This window comes from Phodopus roborovskii, unplaced genomic scaffold (assembly GCF_943737965.1).
Source record: "Phodopus roborovskii unplaced genomic scaffold, PHOROB, whole genome shotgun sequence".
Lineage (NCBI taxonomy): Eukaryota > Metazoa > Chordata > Mammalia > Rodentia > Cricetidae > Phodopus > Phodopus roborovskii.
In genome coordinates this window covers 3,149,729-3,175,080 of record NW_026126566.1, presented here as the reverse complement: position 1 = coordinate 3,175,080, position 25,352 = coordinate 3,149,729, and the positions used below count along the sequence as shown (strand labels likewise).

Below are 25,352 nucleotides of genomic sequence, written 5' to 3'. Positions count from 1 at the left end.
GTTCTATCAAATTGACAATTAAACTAGCCATGACGATGCCAAAGTCCAGATTTCCCAGTCCACATAGGATCCCATTGGCCATGTTACCTGACATGTATCAATTTGTGCCAAGATAAGACCACAGTGAGATGCTCCAATGTCCAACACAGTCAGGAAACATAAAAGAACCAAAATGCCAAATATTTGGAAGATAAAAATACTATGCACATCTAATGGCAATGGAAACTGGTAGATTTTGGAAGACAATCTGATGTTATGCAATAAATTCCAGTGGCCTTGTCTGTATCTATAGCAACATCTCTGGGCTGGAATTACCCTAATAAACTCATTAATCAAAACAAGGTTGAAACTTAGGCTTTCTGCCCAGCCAATCCACTACCTCCAAAAATAACAATAGTGGGAATCCCCTTCCAAAAGCCTCTCCTGGGGCTGGGGAGATGGTTCAGTCAGTAAAGTGCTTGCCTTGCCATGCAAACATGAGGACCTGAGTTCGATACCCAGCACCAAGCTGGTGAGCCAACATTGGGTAAACAGAGCAGGAGGATCACTGGGACTTATCAGCCACTTTGTCTAATCAAATCTCCAGGTTCAGTGAGATTCACTGAGAAACCCTGTCTCAAAAGTGACTGAAGAAGACGCTCAGGGTTGAAATCCGCTCCCAATTCATATCTGCATGTGTGCATGAACACACACAGTATCAGGGAGGGAGGGATAGAGGGAGGGAGGGAGGGCTCCTTCACCCCTGTCTTTCACAAGTTGTTCAAATCTATACTCCTAATATCCTGTATGTGGGTGGAAGCTGGTGACACAGGTACATTCAGGATTGTGCCAGGCTTCTGTGGGTCCTGGAATCTAAATTCATAAATTCACAGCGTTTCAACTACCAAACAATTTCTCCAGCTCTAGCTCCTTGCACACCTTTCTGGTTATTTGCTTCTTATCTTTTTTCATTTTTTTTTTCTTGTAGAAAAGCAATACAGACATCATCAGGCATGTCCTGCCTCACAACCATCCAGCTCATCTAGATAGTGACCCTTTGACTTCCTTCTAGGATTTGGCCGGTCTTCCTGTCATCCAGCCTCTGGGACTGAATTAAAGCCCTGCACTGTCTCCGGGCCTGGCCACAGCGGCCTGCACTGTGGGGTTCTACCCCCTCAACACTCTCCAGCTTCGCTGCATACTATTCTATAGCACTTGCTCTGTGTGACAAAATGGCACTGTCTATCTGTACATCTCCAATAGTGTCTCTCCTCTCCTGCCCTAGTCAAGGTATCCCTTGGTCAGATCTCAGATTTAATGTTCAATGTCATCTCTACCTGCCGATGCCACCCTTCCAGCTGTCACTTGGAGAGTATTATTGTGTTGGGGTCTAGCATTGATATTACTGATGAGTTCTCGTGTAGGATGGTTAGTGTTAATTATCAACTTGACAGCATATACAGTCCCCCTGGAGATGGCCTTCTGAGTGTGTCTGTGTTAGAGTACCTAGGTTAGGTTAGTTTGAGGTATGGAAGATCCCCCCTAAATCTAGGCGGCATCCATTCTGGGGGCAGAGGTTCTGAGTTGCATAAGGAGAAAGTGAGCCTAGCACAGGCATCATGGCTCCCTGCTTCCGGACTGCTGACCAACTCACCCAGGGTCCTCATGCTCCAGCCACCAAGGCTTTCCCAGGAATGGACGGTGCCTTTGGCCTGTGGGTCATAATAAACTCTTTCTCCTCAAGTTGCTCTTGTCAGGGTGTCTTATCACAGCAATAGGAACAGAAACGAATGCAACCACAACTGTTTCTCATCACAGAATTAATACCAGTACGAAAGCCAGTGCTTAATTCTGGCAAGAAGCTCCAAGGCTGCCCCTGGTCATCTTGATTGAAACGTGAATGGCTATATCAACAGCTCTGAGCACATCAAAAGTCTTAGATATACTTGTAACCCTGATGTGTCAATGTCACAGGTGTGATGACAAATTCAGGAAAAATCTGAGGTGAAGGTACTTCAGTTCACATGGTGCATGTGTGTGTGGAAGTCAGAGGTCATCCTCAGTGGTTGTTCCTTAGGTACCATCTACCTTGATTTTTAAGACAGGGTGTCTCAGTATCCTGGAGCTCAGTGAGCAACCTAGGCTAGCTGACCAACCAACTCAAGGGATCTACCTGTCTCCACTTCAATGCTCAGGCTGTAAGTGTGTGCCACTGTGCATCTGGCTTCTTTATTGTTTAATTGATTAGGCTAGGCCTGTAAGGGAAGTATAGGCACCCCCCCCCCATTCTGCTTCCTGCCTGGTGATACAATTCGACCCGCTGCCTTAAGCTCCTGCTGCCACCATGCCTTCCCTGAAATGATAGACAGTACCTTCAAACCACAAACCAGGATAAACCTTATCTTATCATAGCAACTAGAAAAGTAGCTAAGACACTAGAACTAAACTCTGGTCCTCAAGCTTGCAAAACCGCAGCGCTATTGAGATAATGACAAAGCTGGTGACCTTGTTGGGTGATAGGGAAAGGGCACTCTGTGAAGGAAACTAACCCTGACACAGAGAATCAAATACAAGTACCATCTGTCTTGTAGAATCTAAAATGTTATACACACACACACACACACACACACACACCCTGAGCTGGATGCCTCCAAAAGTAAAAGATTGGTAAATAGTTAGGAACGTTAATTGACACCATCAGTACACAGCCTATGTATTTCCTGAAATATTGTGCCATACCCTACAAATATTCATAATTAATGTTAATTGAGAGAAATAGTTTTATAAAGAAGAAATGTTTAGATTGGTTCTGGCTGCACAGCATCCAAGCCAGGCTTGGAACGCTGGTCTGCCCCTATTTGGACAGTGCCCAGCCAGGCCACTGGGTCTCACGTGGGACTTTTCCAGCGCTCACACGGGGGAGTGAGATGGGGGCTGGGGGGGGGTGGTCTAACCACAAGCTTTATATCTGAAAATGGCAGATGGAAACAGAAACACGGGGAGAATTGTCAGTCTTGAGCAGAAAGTTAGAGCGCTAGAGCACAGAAGAAAACGTTCGGAAGTGGGCGGGTGTGTGTTTAAAAAAAAAAAAATGGGTGGGAACCTCATGGCCAAGTTGTAGGAAAAAAAAGTTGAAGTGTGCCTATCTTGGGGCGGAGCCCCTCCCTTCTGCTGGCCGGCGGAGCGGGAGCCCCAGGTACAACCCAGAGGCAGGGTCCAGGAGCTGGGGTCCCCCGCCGCCGCAGTGTGCCCACCGCGTGTCTCCCCGCTGAGTGACGATGAGCAGTCCCCAGAGCATGCCGCCTCCCACGACCCATGGTGAGTACCGGGACTGTCCCGGGTCCCCGCCTGACCCGGGTCGCGCTGTGGCGCACAGAGCGCGCGGGGTCCGAGCCCGCGAACCGCAGGCCAGGCGCCCTGGCCCGGTGGCTGTCCCCCACCCAAAGAGGCCACCAGCCCCGCGGCGGCGCGCTTTTTCTTTGTGTGGGGCTTGAGAAGGGTCCGGGACCCGAGGGAGGGAGAGGCCGAGACTTCAGCAACCAGGCACCCACACACACACCCCACCCCAAGGCAAGTGGCCGCGGGAACTCTGGCCAACTCCGGAAAAACTCCAAAAATCTCCAACAGTTCTTTCTGGCCCACTGGCCCTGGGACAGGCACAGACTTTGTGGGATCTGCTCTCCTTGACTCTTTGGGATTATGAAACAACAAACAAACAAAAGCGACTATCTTTTTAAACGCTTTAACTTCTTGGTGACAGGAGCCATGAGTCTCCGATGAGTCTCCGGATGTAGGAAACATTGATGGGCCTCTCTGTGCCCTGGTCTCTGCTTTGGTTACTTTGGGGCTTTTGAAATCTAAAGTGCTGTTTCTAAAAGAACACAGCTGTTTATCCATTTTACCCCTCACCTAAGAGAGAATTTACCCAGAGCCTACATGGTGTTCTCTAACACTATAGTAAGTCAATAAGGGATTACAGAGACCTTTTTATGTAACTCGGGGCTAGTTTGTGGATTAGACCAGGCCATGTAGTCAAAGATGACTTTAAACTTCTGACCCTCCTGCCTTCACTTCCAAAGTATTGTGATTACAGGTATGTGGCGACACTGAGAGTTTATGCCGCACTAAAGCGGGAACTCAGGTCTCCATGCATGCTAGGCAAGCATGCTATCAACTGAACTACACCCCTGGTCTGCCACCACTCTTTGATAAGGCCTATGGCACCCTCTCGGTGCCCCTGTCTTATTTTGGATAGGTACCTTATTTTGATGGTTTGTGACTGTGTGCCCATCCATGGCTGTGACTGTGTGCCTATCCACGTCACCAGTACATGCTGTCCTGCATGCTGCCCATATTGGGATCATCTCACACATCTCTCAGCTCTGATTTCAGCGTCCACGAAGTGAGGGATCTTCATAGAATATTTCTCATTAGATGCAAGAATGAGATGCATATACATGCATGAGCGTCAAGGCTGAGATGTAGCAGGTGTTCACAAATGTCTAGCACTTCAAGGCGAACTTCATCAGAGCACGGACTGCAGGAATCATATGCATTTATTTCAGTCTGTGACTGACTTGTATTCTTGTGTGTGAATGCACAAACACGTGTGTTCAGTTTTAGACCTTGCTTGGCCAACAGCTGCAAGCACCTCACTTCTGGGACTGATGGGGTTACAGCTCTTGCCCATATAGTTCTCCAGATTACTGTCCCCACTGGATTGTGGCAGGGTCCCTGCTATGGGAGACCCCTGGAGCCCTATTTCTTGCTGCTAACTCAGACAGGGTGTGTCTGTATCCTGTCTCTATGACAAAGTTGTAGCTATTCAGTGCCTGAGGTCAAAGTGGAGAAAATTGTCAGGTCAGCCTGGACCCAGCAGAGTTTAGGGCTCCTTCTAGGCCTGATTATCACCGTTACCAGCAAGTTATGCATGGGCAGTCTGGTGACTTTCCCTTGGCTGAAAGGGGTCACTGCTTAGCGTAGAGAAGCCAGGTTTGGCAGCTTTATATAGAATTTGCTGTCGCTGGCAGAGGCAGAGAGGGTAACCAGAAGTGCCAAATGAAATTACATCTCAACCCTTGTGCAATCTCTCTAGATACTGGGGACATTAGGAGTCTCGTGGGGCTGGCACAGTAAGCAGCTAGATCTTTCCCAGGGGACCCTTGTTGGGCAAGTATTTTAGAGGCTTGCAAAACACTCTGGGAAGCAGAGGGCTATGGGGTAAGAGGCATTCTGTGGTGTGTGTGTGTGTGTGTGTGTGTGTGTGTGTGTGTGTGTGTGTGTGTAAAAGGTTAAGAAAACCAAGTGGGTTTATTGCTGGATAATTGGAGCCATCTTTGTACATGGAATTTTACCTGTGTGTGATGGTAAGAGCTCAGGATAAAGTGCCCTATACCAAGTTTTAATCTGTGAGACAAATACTGTGTGTGTTTAAAATATTCTTAAATTTTTAGAAACAAACAAACAAAAATATTCTTAGAAACTTTCCTCCTGAAGGTCCTGACAGGTGTGTGTGTGTGTGTGTGTGTGTGTGTATGTGTGTGTGTGTGTGTGTGTACATGTATGAGTGTGCAGATGTACCTATTTGTGCTGACACACCTGCAGGCCCACAGGCAGCCTCAAATATCATTTCTCGTTTTTTTTTTTTTTTTTTTTTTTTTTTTTTTTTTTTTTTTCACCTTCTGTTTCAGGCAGAGTCTCTCACTGTCCTGGAACTCACTGAGTAGGCTAGGCTGACTTGCCAGTGAGCTCCAGAATCTACTTGTCTCTATTTCCCCAGCACTGGGGTTACAAATATATACCACTACACCAGCATTTTCACATGGGTCCTAGTGATCAAACTCGGTTCTCCCTTGTTTAGCAAGTAGTTTATGGACTGAGCTATCTCTCCAGTCCTACACCAGTTTCTAATGTCAATGACCATTTGTGAGGACAGCAAATCACCCACAGGCTTGCTCACTCTCCCCATCTCAGCTGAATTGATGGATAGGAAATGTGGTCACTTTGGAGTATGCCTCTCTAATTGCAAGAGACTCTGAGCACGTTTTATGGCTGATAAGGCATGCTATTACTTTTAGGGGAAGTGCCCGCCAGAGCCTAGTCCATCCATCTATCTATCTGTCCTTGTGTGGTGTCAGACCTGGGCGTTCACTGACTTTGGGGGGAATCCCAATATCTCAGCGCCTCAGCTTTCTCTTTCGTTGGTGGGAATATCAACCAACTGCATGATATCCACTTGGGGAACAGAAATGACCTGGAGCCATGCCTAGTGGTGGTTGTTTAGGAGAAAGCAAGCCTGGTTTGCAGATGTGGGTCCCCTCAGCAGTCTCCCAACAGCAGGTGGCAAAGCTATTACTTCTGGCTTTTACTAGTATAACAATAATATCAGTGCTTTTAGGTCAGGGCCTGGTGTGGGCCTTGCCTGGATCACTCCAGCATGCTTGCAGTAATGGGTATTTGGCAGAAGAAATGATGGAGGATCCAGAAGGACTGCTGGTTCAGGCTTCCAACATGCTAAGTACAAACCAGGCTCGTGATGGGGCCTGTCAGACATAGACAGCCGAGATCCACCTGAGTGGGTGTCAATGCACTAAAATGCCTGTTGCCATTGAGCATGTGCAAGGCAAGGTGTTCTGCTTTCTGTGACAGCTCCTCAGTCAGGCCTGTGTTCCAAATATGATCCATGACCACCTACTAACACTGTCTCTCTCTTCCTGGGGTCAGACCTGCCCCACTCTACCTGTAGCCTTCCCCGATGGCCCTTATGCATCTGCCCATGACATCTGCCTTTCCAGCTTCACCCCTCCTAACAACCTGTATCCAGCTCCTAGATGTCTGGGTTACCCTCCCCTGAACACTATCAGGAGCTTGTTTATGCAGTCCAACTCATTAAAAAAAAAAATTCCCCAGCCTTGGAAGTCATCCACCAAACAAACCTACAGTGGGTCCTGCATTTGCCCCTTCTCAAGAATCTGACCTCCCCAGTGGCTCTGTGCCCACATTCTCCCCACGCCGGTCTCCTGCTGAGGGCCTGGCATAAAGAAGTGTTAAGTGAGCCAGCCATTCAGAAACAGGTGGTAACTATATAGGCCACATTAAAGCTCAAAGGTGGCACCATTCCAGGGCCAAAGGCTAGAAAGGTCTTTGAGAAGTCAGTCACCCCTATAGCTCCCAGGACAGAACTTGACCTATACTGAAAGGCCAGTAGCTGAGACGCTGATATGAGTAGAGTCAAGGCCAAGGGCATGGCATGCTAAGAACACAACGGCTGAATCCAGCTCTTACCTCCTCCTCCCCCATGACCTCTCAGCCTGGCCTGGTGGTTCCTTTAGATCCTTATATCATCTGACCTTCTGGGGGAGTTCTGACCACTGCCCTCAGTTTTATAAATTTTAATTTTTGTACATTCTTCTAAAACAATGTTTTTTGTACAACCCTTTAGCCCATGGTAGAAACAGACAATGGGCCTCTTTCCTGCCTGCTGGCTAGAGCCCAGCCCAAGACTGGATTCCATCTGGGGGTAGGTGGGGATTGGACAAGGCCTCACACCAGCTGCTAGAAAGCCCTGTGTGCAGCTGCTTCCATGCCACAGGGAGCCCCCAAGCTTGGGAATAGGCTTACTGTCACCTTGACCTCTAACCCTGAGTTCTTTCTCTTGCCTTGATACCCAATACCCTTGCCTCTATCACCTCCCATCCATTTCTCTCCCCTTCTCCCTCCCTCTATCCCTCCCCCTCCCTCCCTAGGAGTATATACCAGCAGTTCAGATGCATGCATAGCATGTGTGTATGTAGAGGTCAGAGGACAATGTAGGGTGTTGCTCTTCACTTTCCACCTGTTTGAGACAGAGTCTTTCTTGCTGTTCACCAGTTCCTAAGCCATACTAACTGACCCAAGAGCTTCTGGGAATGCTCCTGTCTCTGCCTCCATCTCCCTGTAGCCTCAGTGGAGTTGTAGGTGCCTACACTGCTACTTCTGACATTTGTGGCTTTGACATAGGCTCTGGGGGTCATGGGGACACACTGAAGCCCTCTTCCCGGCCCCTCAGTGACACTGTTTGCTGACACTTTTGTGTAGTCTTTGCTTATCTCCCTCTGCATTAAGTCACACACTCCTTCTCTTATGCTGCTGATTCCTTTGCAGGGCCAAGAGAAGGCACTTCTATTTGAGGTCACTGCTGTGATGCACAGTGCTGCCCAGCTAACCCCTTCTGCCCTGGCACACACTCATGCCTCGACTCTGCATCATGGTGGTGCTAATAGGCAGTTTCCACAGGGAGCCGTCAACTAAACTCCACCTGCCTTCCTCCTTCGTGGGCAGTGCATGTTCCCAGGGCCCACTCTTCCAGCTGACCTGTAACCCCAGCTTCATCTGGGACTCCAAACTGGAAAATCCTCACCTGTGTCACACGGGAGGAAAGGATGGCTTCCCACACCAAACCTGGTAGAGCAATCGTGCCTCTCTGTCCTTTGTGCTGGGCCCACTGAGTGTCCACTGAACAGCAGAGCTCACTTGCTGGGGATTCTCTGTCACTGGAGAGGCTTGCAACGTTCTGTAGGGCTAGAGGCCTCAGATTTAGACTCCTCTTCAGCAACTGAGGTGGCATGTGTGTGAGGCGGGGAAACTTCATGTAGGTGGGGAGGGGTGCAAAGAACAACCTCAAGTGTCATTCCTGGGTGCCACACACCTTGTCTACCCCTACCTTGGGAGCTGTCAGCTTTATTTATCTATCATCTGTTTGTTTGTTTGTTTGTTTATGTGGGGTGTGTGTGTGTGTGTACACATGTATTATTTGGGGTAATCAGTTCTCTCTTCCCACCATGTGAGTCATATGAGGTTCCAGGTTCATACTCAGGCCATCAGCCTTGATGGCAAATACCTTTACCCAGTGAGCCATTTAGCTGGGCTCCACCTTGCTTGTTGAGATACAACTTCACATTGACCTAGAGCCAATGAGTCTAGGCTCTCTGACTACGGGGCCCTGGGAATCCTCTTACCTCTTCCTCCTCCTGCTGGAATCGCAAGTACATGCCATCATGTCCTATATTTCTTTTCTTTACATGGGTTGAAATGGTCAAACTAAGGTCCTCATGCATGAGCCAAGCTCTTTGCCTACTGGACCACCCCCCCAAGCCCTCCCCAATCATTTTTAAAACTCCCTGTATCCCAAATAGATTTCATCAATGCACTAGTGATGAAGAGATTGGCAGTAGCTGTGAGTGGGGTTTGGAATCTGGACCTGTTATGGAACCCTGGCACTACCACGAGGACCTGAATGTAGAGAGCACTCTACTGTTGCTGTTTTCTTCATGTGTTAACAAGGGGTCCACATTGTCATGTTGCCTTGAGTCGTAGCATTTTATAGCTAATCTTGATCCAATGAAGGGGATGATGATGCTATCTATATAAAGGGTATATTCTGAGTACCAAGTGTCTCCTGACAGGTATTAACAGTCCCCAGGAATGGTCCCTAGGATGGGTGATAAACCAGTCAGTTAAAACACTTGTCCTGACATTAAGTTTGATTTCCCCAGAACTCACACCAAAAAAAGAGAAGAAAATGTAACACATGGAGACTCACATTAGGGAGGTGGAGATGGGCATACTTCTGGGCTCTCTGGCCAGCTAGCCTAGCCTTATGGATAGGTCTAGATCAACGAAAAACTCATCTCAAAAGGCAAAGTAGACAGTGCCCACAGACAATACTTGTGGCCTCCATGTGCACAGAATGATGCCAGGTACAAGTTCATAACTACTCTAGTATTTCAGGTGTCTCCTAACCTGTGCACAGTGGAGGCTCCTCCCTGCCCCTGCCCTGGAGAACTCTGCCCTTCAGTGTCTTCCCAAGCAACATTGCTCTGTCCTCTGCGTTGCCTCTGAGCAGTCCTCAGGCATGGCCCAGGCTTTGGCTTCCCTCTCTCCGAAGACAGGCCTCTCCCTCCCTCTCCCTCCTTCCCATCCCCCTCCTGTTCTCTCTCCTCCTTTTGGGAATGAACACTCTTCCTCTTCTTGAAGAGCGGCTCTTCCTCTTTCCCTCCTCCCCTCCTCTTCCTGAGGAATGACACCTCCCCTACCCCTTTCTCTCCTTGCCTCTCCTCCTCTCTCTCCCCTCTTGTCCACACACCAGGCTCCTGAGGGGTGCTGTGAGGAGAGTCGGGCCCTTGCTTTATTGGATCCTGCCCTGGAGCTGATATGACCTCTCAATGGCTCTCCTTCCGTTTTTGCAGAACCTCTCATTTTAGGAAAATTAATGCCAGCTATGACTGTGTGCCATGCGTGTTCCCTGTTTTCCCCAGTCAGTTTCACAGTCTTAGTTTTCTTTTTTCATCAACTGTGCGCCTCTCTTGAGCCCTCCTCCTCTAACCATGACTGCTCCGTGACTCAAAGCAGAGAGGCGATACCGCCTGTGTGCAGTGTAAGTTATCTCATTTCAGCCCCGAGCAGCCTCAGGGGAGGTATTTTTATCTCCCTTTTGCGTGTGATGGCACTGAAACCAGCGAGGTGACAGGGGACTTTGCAGGCAGCCCTGAATGTCCCTCCTTCTCTTTTCCTGTCTCCTCACCCACTACGCTGAGAGTGTGTAGGAGGGCTTCAGCCAGCTCCACCCATCCCTAGGACACAGGAATTAAAATTCACAGTACTGCTAGAGGGTCACAAAACTCAGAAGGGAGAAAATGGTCAATGAAAAGCAAAGAGTGCACTTATCTTTACAGCCATAAAATATAGTATTTGATATTTTTCAGAAAGAAAGTATCCCTAAGGTCATAGGATTAGAGCCCAATAGAAGGCACTCTGTGGCCCAGAAGCTGGGATGCCCTCCCACATCTGTCTGTCTGCCTGCCTGCCTGCCTGCCTTCCTTCCTGTGTACCTATCTCTATACCTCTGTCTCTATCTCTTTCTCTTTAGGGTTCTTCTGTAAGGATTTTGCTTGTTACTAATTGAATGGAGAGGGAGCATGTTAAAGCACACATGTGAAGGTCAGGGGCTGACATGTGAAGATCAGAGGACAACATGTGAAGGTCAGGGGATGACATGTGTAGGTCAGGGGATGACATGTGTAGGTCAGGGGATGACATGTGTAGGTCAGGGGATGACATGTGAAGGTCAGGGGATGACATGTGAAGATAAGAGGACAACATGTGAAGGTCAGGGGATGACATGTGAAGGTCAGGGGATGACATGTGAAGATCAGAGGATGACATGTGTAGGTCAGGGGACGACAACTCTCGAGTCAGTTCTGCCCAGTCACTGCACTGAGGCATGGACTCATTTCTGCTGCTCTTTATGTCCCAGACTAGCTGGTCCACAAGCCTCCTGGGCAGCTGTCACCCTGCCTCCTGTTTCACTGTGAGAGTGCTGGGATTACAGATGTGAGCCACCACATCTGTCTTTTTGTTCATCCCAGTGATCTAAACTTCCTTCATCAGGCTAGTGTGACAAGCTCTTTTACCCACAGAGCCATCTCGCCAGCCCTTCCATTGGCTTCTATGAAATCGGGTTACTCTTCATTTAAAAGTTTGAGAATTGTGGTTCATTGTTCCAGAAACAGTGGTTTCACTGAGGAATTGTAGCTCAGTGGATGGAAGATATGTGTAAAAGGACTCTTATTGCTGTAAATAAGGATCAGGATAAACAAATAGGCCGAATAGATGTTTATTCAGGGAGAAATAACTTACAACCTAGACAGATGAACACCAGGAAATTCAACCCGATCCTCTCCTGTCCGAGTCACGCCAGAAAGAGAGCGCCTTTCCTGGCCCCCTCTGACCTCCTTCCATAGCTCACTTCCGCCCATGGCTCCACCCCCAATGGGCGTGGTCAGTGCCACAGAAGGACTATCTCACTACAATTCCCCTTTTAGTCTAAAGAAAAGATTTAGGCTTAATACAAAACTATATACAAAACAGTGAATAACAAGTGTGCTCCAAGAAAAGGAAAATCGAGAACAAAATGACCTACAGACTCTTTTTAGGGAAGGCGGTGGCATGAAAATACTTAGGAGACTCAACAACCGACAAGGTAGTTAAGGAGATGGGGAGAAAGGGAGAAAGAACCCTGATGGACAGTCTAGAGCAGTGGTTCTCTATCTTCCTAATGCTGTGACCCTTTAATACAGTTCCTCATGTTGTGGAAACCCCAACCATAAAATTATTTTAATTGCTACGTCATAACTATAATTTTGCTACTGTTATGAATCATAATGTAAATGTCTGACATGCAAGATATCTCATGTGTGACACCAAAGGGTTTGGTCCCACAGGCAGAGAACAGCTGGTCTAGAGGCTGCACTGATCACTTGCATTTGGTGTGTGGTCTAGTGTGTTGGTTACTTTTCCTGGGGCTGTAACTATACCTGACAAGAAGCCACCTAAGGGATGAAGGGTTTATTTTGGCTCACACTTCAAGGTGAGTTAGTCCATCATGGCTAGGAAGGCATGGAGGCAGGAGAAGATTAGTTACACTGTTACAGTAGTCAGGAAGCAGGGCACAAACAGGAAGTAGAGTGAGGCTATAAGCCTCAAGGCAGACCCTTAGTGGGACTTAGCCTATTAACCTTAGGCTGTCTTTCAAGAGTCCAAACCTTCTAAAACAGTGCCACCAAAGAGGAACCAAGAATTTCCAAACACATAAGCCAATAGGGGACATTCACATTTTAATCACTGCAGTCAGAGATGGGCAAAGCCCAAGGCCAGGACACACAAGGGAAGGCAGTGAGTGGCATATGGCAAGGGCTGGCACCGTCCAACTCAAGGATACACATGCAGTCCTCCATTCAACCACCATGCAGTGTGCGTAGACGTTAATTCCAGGTTGTAATGGTGGCAGCTGGGATTCCAAAAGCCCCTATCTCCGAAGCCCCGCTCTGTATCATCAACACTCTAGCCTTGATACCAGATGTGTCTCCTCTTCCCCAGAACTTGGTCAGCTGCCATGCAGGGACCTTCTGCTTGACTCCAGTAAGAGCCAAGGTCATTCCCACATCCCCAGAAGGAACGGCCGTTATTTCTTCATATTCTTTTCTTTTCTTTAGGTGAGTGTGGTGCATGTGTGTTTGTGTATTCATGTGTGGGGGCATGTGTGTGTATGCATGTGCACGTGGTCAATAGTATCTGTTCTCTTCAATCACTTTCCACTCTATTTTTGAGATAATGCCTCTCATTGAACTCAGACTCAATGTTGTGGCTAGACTAGCTTGCCCCAATCCTTGGAGATCCCTATCTGCTGTATCCGGTGCAACTGGCTTTCTACGTGGACTCTAGGGATCAACCCCAGGACCCTTTGTTTGCAAGGAAAGCATTTTACTGAGCCAGCTCCTGAACCCTTTTATGACACTGGTATCCTGTGTATGTTAGATACATGCTGAACCCACAGCCTTATTTTTTAAATTTTAAGACAAGGACTCAACAAGTAACCCAACAGGACTTGAACTTAAAACTCTTCTATTTCAACCTATCAGGTAGCTGAGACAAGAAGCCTATGCTACCAGGCACAGTACTGCCCCTCCCCCCAAAAAAAAACCCACAAAACTTTCCTTCTACCTCCCCCAGGTGCTTCTCTTCCTTTAGCCACCTTGGCTTGCCCATCTGTGACCAGCAGCTGTCAGTACTGTCCACAGAGAGATACACAGCGGCCGTTTATAGTTGTGGGTCCTACCAGTGAGTCCACGCTTTGTTCCCTAGTGGGGAAACAGTGGACAGATGCCTGCTAGGGTTACTGTCTAGAGAGACTAATGTCCTCTGTTGGTTCCTGGAATACCCCCACGCCAGAACCACTATATGTGATACTGTGTGTATGTGTGTGTGAGAGAGAATGCTGTGGCTGTGGCACAGGTGGGTAAATCAGAGGGCAGCCTTGAGTGCCAGTCCTCACCTTGCACCTTATTAGAGTTACTATCTCTTGTTTTTCTTCACAGTGCATGCTAGGCTAGATGGCCTCCACGCTCCCAGGGCCCCCTCTGTCTCTACCTTCCCTCCCACTGTAGGAATGCTTGGACTGCAGACATGCTAATGAAAGACCCGCAGAGGGCTTGAACCCTCACACCCCGACTCAGGAAAGGCGGCACCCCCAAATCACTCACGAGAATCAGTCTTGATGCATAAAGGTCTTTTATATTCCAGTGCACTGGGGTCTGCAGCCATACTCCACGTGGGGTGGAGGACTGGGCACACTGGGTACAGGGTTCAGGCAGCTTTATAGGGTTACAACAAAGCCTGCGCATTACAAACCAATCATCTCATAGCATCCAGTGTGGACCAATCAATTTGAACTATCCAAGCCCGAGCATTGCCCAGGAAGTCTGCTTTCGCTAGGGCTTCTGGGTAGTGTGGTACGGCTCATTTCCTGTTCTCATTCACTCACAGGTGCTGTCCATAAACCGCCCTGTCAAGAATGACCTTTTCACCTTTTGCCTACTCACTGCTAGGGGGCAGAGTCTAGGGAGACTTAGGCTAAATTTTTCCATCCTTACACTACCACACCCAGTTTTATGGGCAAGCTGGGGATTCAAACTCAGGTCCTCACACTTCGGAGGCAAGTACTTTACTTACTGAGCCATCTCCCAAGGTTGTGAACAATGGCTTTAATCCAGTGGATCCTGTATGTGTGATGACTGTAGGAGACACAGGGCACGTGGCTACTGTTGATTGGTTAGGAAGTCAAGCTGTAAAACCACAAAAGAACCAAGGAGGTCTGTATCACATAGGAACACACCTGGCACAGCCTCCCCTAGTCCAGGCATATCTAACAGAGTTGCTATCCTGGCCACGTGTCCCTGCAATTCCAAAAGAAATGGCTTCCCACTGAGGTCCCCACCCAAAGTCACACTCACAAAAATGATGGTCTTACCTAAAATCTCTACCGAGATTGTTTTTATTTTTGGTTATCTTTTCAGTGCCAACAGCAACAATTCTATAATGGTCCTAGTTGAAGCAGACAAATACAGAAGACAGAGTCTCCATGTGGGACAGCTGAGTAGGAAGTGAGAGGGCTGGGAGCCACACCTCCTTAGCACCCTTGTGAGAGTGCAGTCGAGAGAGGTATAAACTTGTAGCCCATGCCTCTCAGAGCCAGGGCAGTTACCCACTGTTTGCTTTGCTCTCCATGAAGATACCATGTACTGGGATCTCAGTGGAGCCTTCTAGAGGATTGATTTCTGCCAGGTGAACTTACAAAACATTCTCATCGTGGTTCATGGTTCACCTTGACCAGACCCCAGTGTGCCATTTTGCCAATAATTTTTTGTTTGTTTTGATGTTTCCAGACAGGGTTTCTCTGTGAAGCCCTGGATGTCCTAGAACTCACTCTATAGACCAGGTTGTCCTTGAACTCACAGATCTGACTGACTTTGCCTCCCAAGTGGTGGGGTTAAAGGTATGCGCTACCTTTGAAGAAAATTCTTAGCCTCACCTCAGCAATCCCAGATTGATACCATGAAGAAAATTTGGAAAGCATGGGACTGGAGAGGGCTTGCTGTTTGTTCAGGAGGATTTGAGCTCAGATCCTAAAACCCACACAGGCATCCCTTAACAGCCTGTAACTCCAGCTCCAGGATTTGATTCCCTCTTCTGACCTCTGCAGGTACCTGTACATACATGAGCACAGGCACACATACAGACATACATGCACACACCCACTCATAAATCAAATAAAATACATAGATTTTTTTTTAAAAGTTAAAGGAAATCTGGAGAGTTGAAAGAGAAGCTGGATAGAGAATTCTGGGGTGAAAACCACAGACGTTGGTGAGCTAGTTAGTGGATCCATTCTCATAGTATGCAGAGTTGCAGTGGGCCACCCTGTCACCATTCTCCAGACTGAGAAGTGAAGATCACTAGTATCCCTTCCCACAGAGCAGCAGGTACATGTCTGGACTGGAATTCTAAGCATCCAGTTCTGTTGAAGGGCATTTTGTCACAGACTCAGCTTGGGGACCAAATTGCTCAATGTCTTCCTAGTGACTGGGTTAATACCTAATATTATATAATACATAATAAATATTCAGAAGCCTGGATATTTGAAGAGTAGTTCCATGCAGTGAACTCACCCTGGTCTCAACTTCAGCTAATACTAAGTTATATTGAACTTCTTCTTGACACAATGTAGTCTTACCTAGTGGAATCAGCACTTGGTATGTATAGACTAGGGAGATAAAACACTGGGTTAAGCACTTGCCATGCAACCAGAAAGACCTGACTTTAATCCTTAGAAAAGTGTGACATGGTGGTACACTTTTGTAATCCCTGTGCTGGGGAGGCAGAGACCAGTGGTTCTACAGGGCTTGCTGGCCATTTAGCCTCACATAGTTGAGAAGAATGTCCCAGGCCAGGGAGAGACCCAGCCTCACATAACAAGATGAAAAGATGAATGACACCTAAGGGCAACATCTAAGGTTCACCTGTGGCCTGAACACATACCCGGACATGTACGTGCGCACACACACACACACACACACACACACACACACACACACACACACCCCTTGTGCTTGGAGAAGCAAGCTCTCAGTGTTTCTGTGTTGGCTGATGTTGTAACTTGGAGAATCACTTAAGTCAAGATGAGTTGGAGGGATGCCAAACAGGAAAGGGGGGAATGTTGTGCCAAGTCTTTGCAGTATGCAGAAGTTGCCTGGCCTCCAGACGCATCGAGGCAGTGCCCGTCTTCCTATGCGGTGGGTGGTGTTTTCTGTGGCACCCTATCAATGAACACAGCACCCCTCTGAACTCAGTCAGCACAACTTCCTGGCTGTCTTTGGACCCCTCCATAACACCAGCCCTCTCATGTGCAGGAAATGAGTTTTAGAAAAGGAGTTTTCATTCACAAGATTGAAAGAAAGTTCCTTCACATATGCTAAAGTGCCTTTGTTTGTGTCAGGCTTTGGTAATTACCCTTGGGCCATTTCCTACTTAAGAATCCCAGATCCTTGAGAGCTGACTTGTAACAATCTATTTTTAAGCATCGTAGTGAACAATGCTTATTGCCCACAGAGAAAACAGACAATGCTGAAGGAAGAGAAACGCATCTTTGAGGACTCCACAGTGAGAGGCTTGTGTGGCCGGTGGTGTTCTCAAACATGCAGATGCCCCAGAGCCCATGTTTCCAGCTCTTGAGCACCCCAGAGCCGTCACATCAGCATTTATTATTTTGAGACAACTTTCTTCATTCCTTCTGTATCCAGGCTGGTGCTACCCGACCCCCGCCATGCTTTTTCCTTTTTACATACCACAGGCTACTTAGTGTTCAAGTTTCCTGGGATTCTCTTGTGTTTACCCTGAATCCCACCTTAAGAACACTGGGGTCACAAGTGTGCATTGCTCTGTCTGGCTTTATAAGGTTTTGGGGATCCCAACTTGGGTCACCTGGTTTGCATGGCAAGCTCTTTATCCACTGATGGACAGCTGCCAGTCTGGGTGGTACCTCTTGATAAATAGCTGTCTCTGATGGAAGCATCCCTGGCTACATCTCACCTGCCTGGTCCCCAGGGCTATGAGAACAGAGGAGTGGCTTTCTGGGTTGAAGCAAGTCTGGTTTCTTTTACCTTGCCTTTTGCTCTGGGAAGCCCTGATGATAGCCAAGAACTCCCTATGTGTGGTGACATCCCCTGGACAGACAGATTCTTTCACCTGTAGTACATAGTAGCAGTCCCACTTGGGATCCCAGGCTGTAACCCCTCAGAATTTGAGGAAGACAGACCTGGGTTAAACAGTGTGAGCACTGTTCTGAAGGCAGAGGAAAGAGTCCAGGCCTACTACGTGGTGTACCGTCGATGGATGTTACAAAGACAAGGAGATGTGGGCCTGAAAACCAGAAATCTGAACTGTGGACCAGGGCCCAAATCCAGCTACTGCCTTGTTTATTTTGCGTGTGTTTTTAATGTATGGGTGTGGGCATGTTTGTGTGTATGTTCCTGTGCAAGGGTATGTGTGTGTGCACACCCATGTATAGACCAGAGAAGTTCATCCTTGAATACCATGCACCTCCTTTGAAACAAGGTATCTCCTTGATCTGGCATTCACCAATTAGGAAGCTGGCTGGCCAGAGAGCCCCATCGATCTGCCCACCCCACTTCCTAGCTCTGGGAATACAAGCATACTACCACTTGTGCATGGGTTCTAGGATTAAACTCAGGTCCTTGTGTATGCAAGGTAAGCCTTTACCCCCTGATGTCCTCCTAGCCATGCTTGTAAAGTATTATTAGAATCATACTGCTTCAGTGTGATGGCTGAGTTGAACCCCTGCCCACGTCCTGGCCTAACCTAAACTCTTCATTCTCTGGCTCTATAGAAGAAAAGAAAAGAAAAGAAAATCTTGCCAGCTCCTCACTTAAACCAACAGAGGGCTAAAACTTCCAAATCAAGTTGCCACCTAGCCCATTACAGCTCTCCACAGAGGCCAGCTTCAGGGATGGGTAAAGTGTGGAAAGGAGCTCTGCAGCTAAGAACCGGCTACAAGCAGCAGCATAAGACTGCCCAGGCATTTCCCATCTAACTGGTCCCTAAAAATACACTGATGCCTTTCCTTGATCTGCACTGCCCAGGCTGCCAGCCAAGGGCCAACTTCTTGGAGTTATTCCTGGCCATCCCATCATCTCCTCTGCCAAAACAGGCACCCTGGGCTCTGCCACTGTCCTTCATAGAACCCTCACCTCTTCTGAGTAGATTCGGAAGGAACTGTGGAGCAGGTGTACTTCCAGTCAGACAGCCTCCCCCTAACCATAAAGATGGGGCTCCACCATCCCTCTCCAATGTCCACAAAATGGTACCTGTCACCCCAGTGTGGGCAAACTTTCCTCATGGGAGGTACGAGACCAGGCTTATTTCGTGTTTCCTACTGAAAGGTTTGCCCGCTCAGGAAGCAGTCCTCAGGCTTGGAAGTGGACACTCTGAGGTTAAGCGTGCCTGTATCTGCCTGTTATAAAATGTTGACTCCCAAACATAGGCAGGATTCTTCCTGACTCTGAACTGGACTTGTCTTGCCAGTTGTGCCTGTGACACAGTGTGTTGTTACTGATGTGACAAGTGCCACAGGGAGTTTATCCATGTGATCCATGCATGGAGACAGGAGAGCAGTCTCCATGGCATGACTCCAGTGACTACCAAGGGTAGAGTCATACTTTGGGGCTGAGCAAGCAGTGGGGACAGGCCTTTGAGGTTAGGAAGTCACTGATGGTCTGTGCAGGTGTCATCTACAGGTACCATTAGATGTGTGGGTATATGTACACTTGTATGCAAGTGTGTGCATCTGTGCATGCCTGTAGGCTAGGAACATGACACCTGTTCTTTCACTCTCTGCCCTCAGCCCTCTGAGGCAGAGTCTCTTGCTAAGCCTGGAGTTATACTAGCACACAGCTGTGTAACTGAGATACAGGTATAGAAGCAGGCGCACTTGGCTCTTATCATGGATCCCAGAGTCCAATCTCAGGTCTTCTTGCACAGTAAGCACTTTTGCCACTGACCCATCTCCCCAGCTCCCAGGATGGATGGCTTTTAAAGTCACATAAGGGCTGGCGAGGTCAGTTGGTTAGTAAAGGCACTTACCATAAAGTGAAGCCTGATAACCTGAGTTCAATCCTGGGACCCACATGGAGAAGAGGACAAACTTCCACAGACTTTCCTCTGACTTCCACATGAGTTCTGTAGCATGTGCATACCTACACACACACACACACACACACACACATACACACACTAAATAAATAGGTAGATGTCAGATAGATAGATAGATAGATAGATAGATAGATAGATAGATAGATACATAGATAGATAGATAGATTTATAAAATTTTAGAGTCACCTATGAGCTGTCCCTGGAGCATGTGTGTGCGTGAGTGTGTGTGTGCGCGCGCACGCGCGTGCACACATATAAGTGCATGTTCATATGTATTCATATGCAAATGTGGTTATGTGCCTGTATGAGTATGCATGGGCATGTGAAGGTCATGGGGTAGCCTCAGTTGCCATCCCTGGGACACCATCCATTCACCTTAGGTTTTGGTTTGGTTGAGTAGGACAGGGTCTCTCACAGGCCCTGATCTCACTAAGTAGACAAGGTTGCCTGACCAGAGAGCCATAGGGATGTGCTTCTTTCCTCCCCAGGCACTGAGATTACAGGAACACCACCGTACTTTGCTTTAAATATGAGTTCCCGAGATCCAACTCAGTTCCTCATGCTTGAAGGCAAGCACTCTACCAACTAAGCCATCTTCCCACCCAAGGGAGCTTCTGCCATTTTGCAGAATATGACCAGAGGGTACTGGGGGAGGTGATGTTGAGAAAGATCTGAAGGAAGCAAAAGAACCAAGCACTGGGTCACGGAGAGGCATGCTATTGTGCAGCTGGACACACTGCTACAGGATAGGCACAGGGCAATGAGAAAATTGATGGAAGACTACATCTTCCTAAACCTGTGAGCCAGCTAAATCTTTTCCTATTCAGGAACTTGTGGTAGGTATGAAAGGCTGGTACCTACAGGTACTTATAAATTTCATACCACACAGAAGAAGTAGAGAGTAACTATGGCCACAAGCAGTAGCGAATGGCAGGCCTAATACAGGAATCCGTATGTTTTCCACAAAGTACGTCACCCACAGGTTGACCACAGTCTGTGTTATCTTTTCCTTAGGTCATAGTGGACTACTTCAGGTGATCTTGCATAAAATGGCAAATGACTTCATGGCAAGGACCATATACATGTTCCCCACTATGCATATTTGTACACACTCATGCTTTCACATGCATGTGCATGTACACACGCATGCACACACACGCACACACACACACACACACACAGTTAAGGAGACCCAGCTGGCTCCACCTACAAGGCTTGGCCTCTTGGATATTGTGTCCAGCCTCTGCTGTGCTTCAGATCCCAAGCAGCTCTGAACCCCAGTTACTTCTTGAGCAGGGATGCAGGTGGCATCTTGTTACTCCATCAAGAAGGGTCTGGAGTGATCTGTATCTGAGTGAAAACTGAGGTGGATCATGCACACCAGCCAGGTGCAGAGGATAGCTAAAGGGACAGACAGCTACCATGGCTGTGTGAGTGTGAAGGCTTTATATTTCCTTGTAGGACCCTTTTCCCTCCCTCTTTACGCTGATGGAAGTGGCCCCTCCACCCAGGTCTGCCTCTGATAAGCCTGAAACAGTAGCTGAGTCTCTTATCAGGCAGCTGCAGGGGGATATAGGGACTCTGCACTGCACAGTTGGTGCTGATAAAGTGGGCCTCGGCCAGACACTCAGCAGCTGTGGTCTTGGACCTATCCCTAGAGTCACAGTTCTCGGATATGAGACCCAGGGAATCTCATTCATTTCCTACACAGCACAGCAGGATTAACTGCTGATGGTCTTGGCTGCAGAGCATACTCGGGAACATATAAACACTTGGTCAGGAACATTGAGGGAGCAGAGCTAATGGTGAGCCCACAGATGCCAGCATGGCATTATGGATGGGGACCCAATGGGATTACAGGGTTGTTTGTGAAGTGGGAACTGTTCATAATTCCTTGTGAAGCTGTCACTGCCATCCCCATTTTAATGCTGACATTAGATTCCTATAGAAATGTCAAGGTATTTCACCTAAGGTATGGTCAGATTAGATACCATGTTGGCCCTGTCATAAAGGCAAATTTTCATTAGCCCTTCATACACACACACACACACACACACACACACACACACACACACACACACTGCTTGACAACATCATATTCTACCATCAAATTCCACATTAGCTTCCAACCTTCTCTGACTTAGCACATCTAGGGGTTTCAGATGAACATCTGTAGGTCCAGCAGACAGTATTTGAGATGCACTTACACTAAAACAGTCTTGTTTATATAAAATTAAGCTTCTCAAGGATCTTGCAGCTTTAGTCAATAATCCTAATGGGACAAGACCTAGACAAGGTTGTTTTATTTTGTTTTTGTTGTAGTGGTACCAGGATTGAACTCAGAGCCTTGCACGTGCCAAATACATGCTCTACCACTGAACTACATACACAGCCCAGCACAGTTGTTTTTGAAAGAATTCCAGGTGACATGTATGGAGCCAGAGTTGAGAGCCAGGAGTAAAAAGCCTTCTGAGTGTGTCTTATAAAGGAAAACATTTAACTGGGGCTGGCTTACATGTTCAAAGGTTAATTCATTATCGTCATAGTGGGAAGAATGGTGGTGTGCAGGCAGACATGGTGCTGGAGAGGTAGCTGAGAGTCCTACATCTAGATCAGCAGGCAGCAGGAAGAGAGAGACACTGGCCCTGGCTTGAGCATTTGAAAGCTCAAAGCCCATCCCCAGTGACACACTCCCTCCAACAAGACCACACCTCCTAACAGTGCCACTCCATTCAAATATGAGTTTATGGAGGCCATTCTTACTTAAACCACCACACCCTCTTTCTAGAACCTCTCAGCATCTACTCACTGTGAAAATGCCCATACTTTGAAAGAATACAAGAATGTGAAACCTATCCTGTTTTAGATCATCTCCCAGCAGGAGGCTTTAATCTTGATTGAACAATGAACCCAATCCTGTAGCTGCCTAGTGGCTTTCCTGGTAACTTATTTTATTCTGTTATTCAGTTTGATTAAACAAAATCTCCTCACCTTTAATAAACAAATAATCTCAGCAGCCTGTCAGGAAATGGTGTTTCCATGACTCTCCTTCCCCAGAGTGGATATATCAGGACTTAAAGCTGCTTTTGAGGAGCAAGACCCCTGATAAGTGGTGAGAGATGAGTCATTGCAGCAGGAAACTGTGTCTACCTGCCCTTTTACCGGGGTCCAGATTTCAAACACCTCCTGAAAACTCCTGAAGTGAAAGTGGGTCTAAGTTTGTTGGCTTTCCTCTGATTAGTCTGGGATTGGGGAGGGGACGTTTATTCCTTTCTATAAAAGAAACACTTTAGGTAGCAACTGGTTTGTGTCGTGGGACTTCAGCTGACAGGAGGAAGAATTATATATGTGCTTATGACTTCTTTGATTTAAAATAATAATAATAATGGGGGAAAATATAAATCAGAAGACATGGCCAGGGAATGGTTAAGATGGAACAGGAGTGACAGACTGCGATGTCCGTAGAGCAGGGGAAACAGTGGCAGGGTTGGAGGAGAGACATGGCTTGTCCTCCCCCAAGCACAGACAAAAGACAGGACAGGGGTGGGACCATGGCTGGTAGCTTCCTGATTGCATCCCAGATACAAAGAGGAAGTGAACCGGTGACTCACATGGGTGTTTTCCCCGCCCTGGTACTTAGCAGTTGGGATTGGAGGGACAAAGAGGGGTAAATTTCACCATGGGAAACGCTCAGGAAGGCTGACCAGCCCAGATGATAAGGGAGTTCTAGCCTAAGCATCCATCATGCCATCTCATCCTCCATAGCCCAAGCCCAGGCTTCTGCTTTCTGAGTGTGTACACACATTTGTGTGTATACTTCTACCACATGGGCACATGTGAGGATAACAAGAAGAGATCTCATGTAGGAAATGACACCCCAAGGGAGCCATCCAGGATAGTCCCACGTCCTCTCCACAAACAACACTCCTGCTAAACCTCTGACCCCAAATTCCAGGCTCTCTGTGTCACCCACTGCAGTGACCTCTTGAAGAACTGTGAGGTGACTTTTGGAAAGGGCAATTTTATTTAATTTGCATACTGCTGTCTTTACCCCCACCCAGCCAATGTGCTCCCAATATTTAAACCCTGCCTCTGCCTTCTGCCACATCCTTTTCAAATCCAAGTCTAGCCAAATTGTGGCCAATATGACAGAAAGCATTGGGGTTTTGTAAAATGAATGTCCATCTTGAAAATTCAGTTCTAAAACACCCTAAGATTACAGAGCTTTTCCTAAAGTCTTTCAGGAAAGTTAAGCTCAGTTTAGGAATCTTCGTTAGCTGAGGAATTTACATCCAGTGTGTGGAGGTCTAAGCAGTTCTCTGTGTCAGGAACAGTCTGTATCACGCCACCCCCGTCCTTATCAGGGTGGTTTCCTGAGAGCCAGGCTACAGCCCTGAGAGGGAGGGTCCCCTCTGCACACTCAGCACCAGCCCTGTAGCCCTGAAGCTCTCTCCGAGCATCTGGGTCACAGGAAGAAAAGAAACATTTCAGAAAGGACAGGAAGGACACTCACTTCCTGCTCCCCGGCCTGGCCTTTCCTTCCTTCCAGGGTGCTGTTCCAGTGCACTTTTGTCTTTAGGACCATGCTCTGTCCTGCCGCCTCGGGCCCTCAGCCCTCCTTTGCTCACCCCGCCTGTTACAGCTCTGCTTTGCACTGTGGAAACTCAACCTCCTGTCATGATGCCTCCAAGGGCGAGGGAGGTCACTGTTAGCAAAGTGCTGACTTCAGGAGCTTGACTGGCTGAATCGGATCCTCAGAACCCAAGTAGAAAAACGGGCAGGCTTGGTGTGCACTTACAATTCCAACATGGGAGGTGGACACAGGAGGATCCCTGAGGCTCACTTACTTGCCAGTTAGGAACCTGTCCAATTGCAGAGCCCTGGGTCTTGGTGAGAGACTCTGTCTCAAAAGTTAAGATGGACAGTATGCAGGGGAATGGAACCTGAGAGTGACCTCTGACCTATAACCCACCCACATACACACATACTGTCCAAGTGAAGATTGCAAAACTCCTTTCTTCCACCTCCTGCCCGGCTGTCCTGCTTGTTATAGACACAGAATCTGCTGCTGCCCAGGAAGAACACCTACCTCCCTGTCTGTGTGCAGAAAATAAACCTAGAGCTAGTTATCGTGGCTAACTAAACCATCATTATTTACACATGCAATCTGATCGAGGACACCAAGTTGCATAATTAGGTAATTAGGTAATTAGTTGCCTAATTATGCTGAAAATGCAATTGTATTCTCAAGTGAATTAAGTCCTTTAGAGAAGTGAGAGCTGGTGGGAAGCAGGGACTGACACACTGCTGTGGTGTGACTCTGGGCTGCATAGAGGCTGCTGGTTTGTACTTGAGTCACGTGTATGTGTGTGTAAAGCTCACATGAGCACACATGTAAGAAAAAGACACACCCCTCAGCCAGTGTCCATGCCGGGAACTTAAAAGATGACAGCCATTAGCGTCCCTGGAAGCCCAGTGTTCCTCTGCTGACTCACTGTTTAGTGAACCCCAGTATGTGCTAAGTAGTTACACAGAAGGCAATAACGATAGGAGAACCGCTAGGAAGCAGCAGAGGCACAATGTGCAGCCATACTCATTGGTTCACCTGGCCAGTGTCAGGCTAAGCCGTGAAACACTGTTGTGCTTACGGGAGCTCAAAAAGCACAGAGGCTTACTGTGAAATGCATGCACCTGTATGGCAAGTGCTTGTAGAGGTCAGGGGACAGCTTGGGGTGTCATTCTTCAGGAAGCAGTTTTGTTTGACCCAGAGT

The 25,352-nt window shown here is 47.7% G+C and overlaps 1 protein-coding gene across 1 annotated transcript in view; it reads left to right on the top strand.

The window, feature by feature from the left end:
* Nucleotides 1-2,981: 2,981 nt before the first annotated feature.
* Gypc (glycophorin C (Gerbich blood group)) overlaps nucleotides 2,982-25,352 on the top strand; it is a 41,090-nt gene continuing 18,719 nt past the window's right edge. Inside the window, exon 1 of the mRNA XM_051202356.1 lies at nucleotides 2,982-3,297. Coding sequence (XP_051058313.1) covers nucleotides 3,258-3,297 — 40 coding nt within the window. The 5' untranslated portion in view covers nucleotides 2,982-3,257. The remainder of the gene's footprint in view (nucleotides 3,298-25,352) is intronic.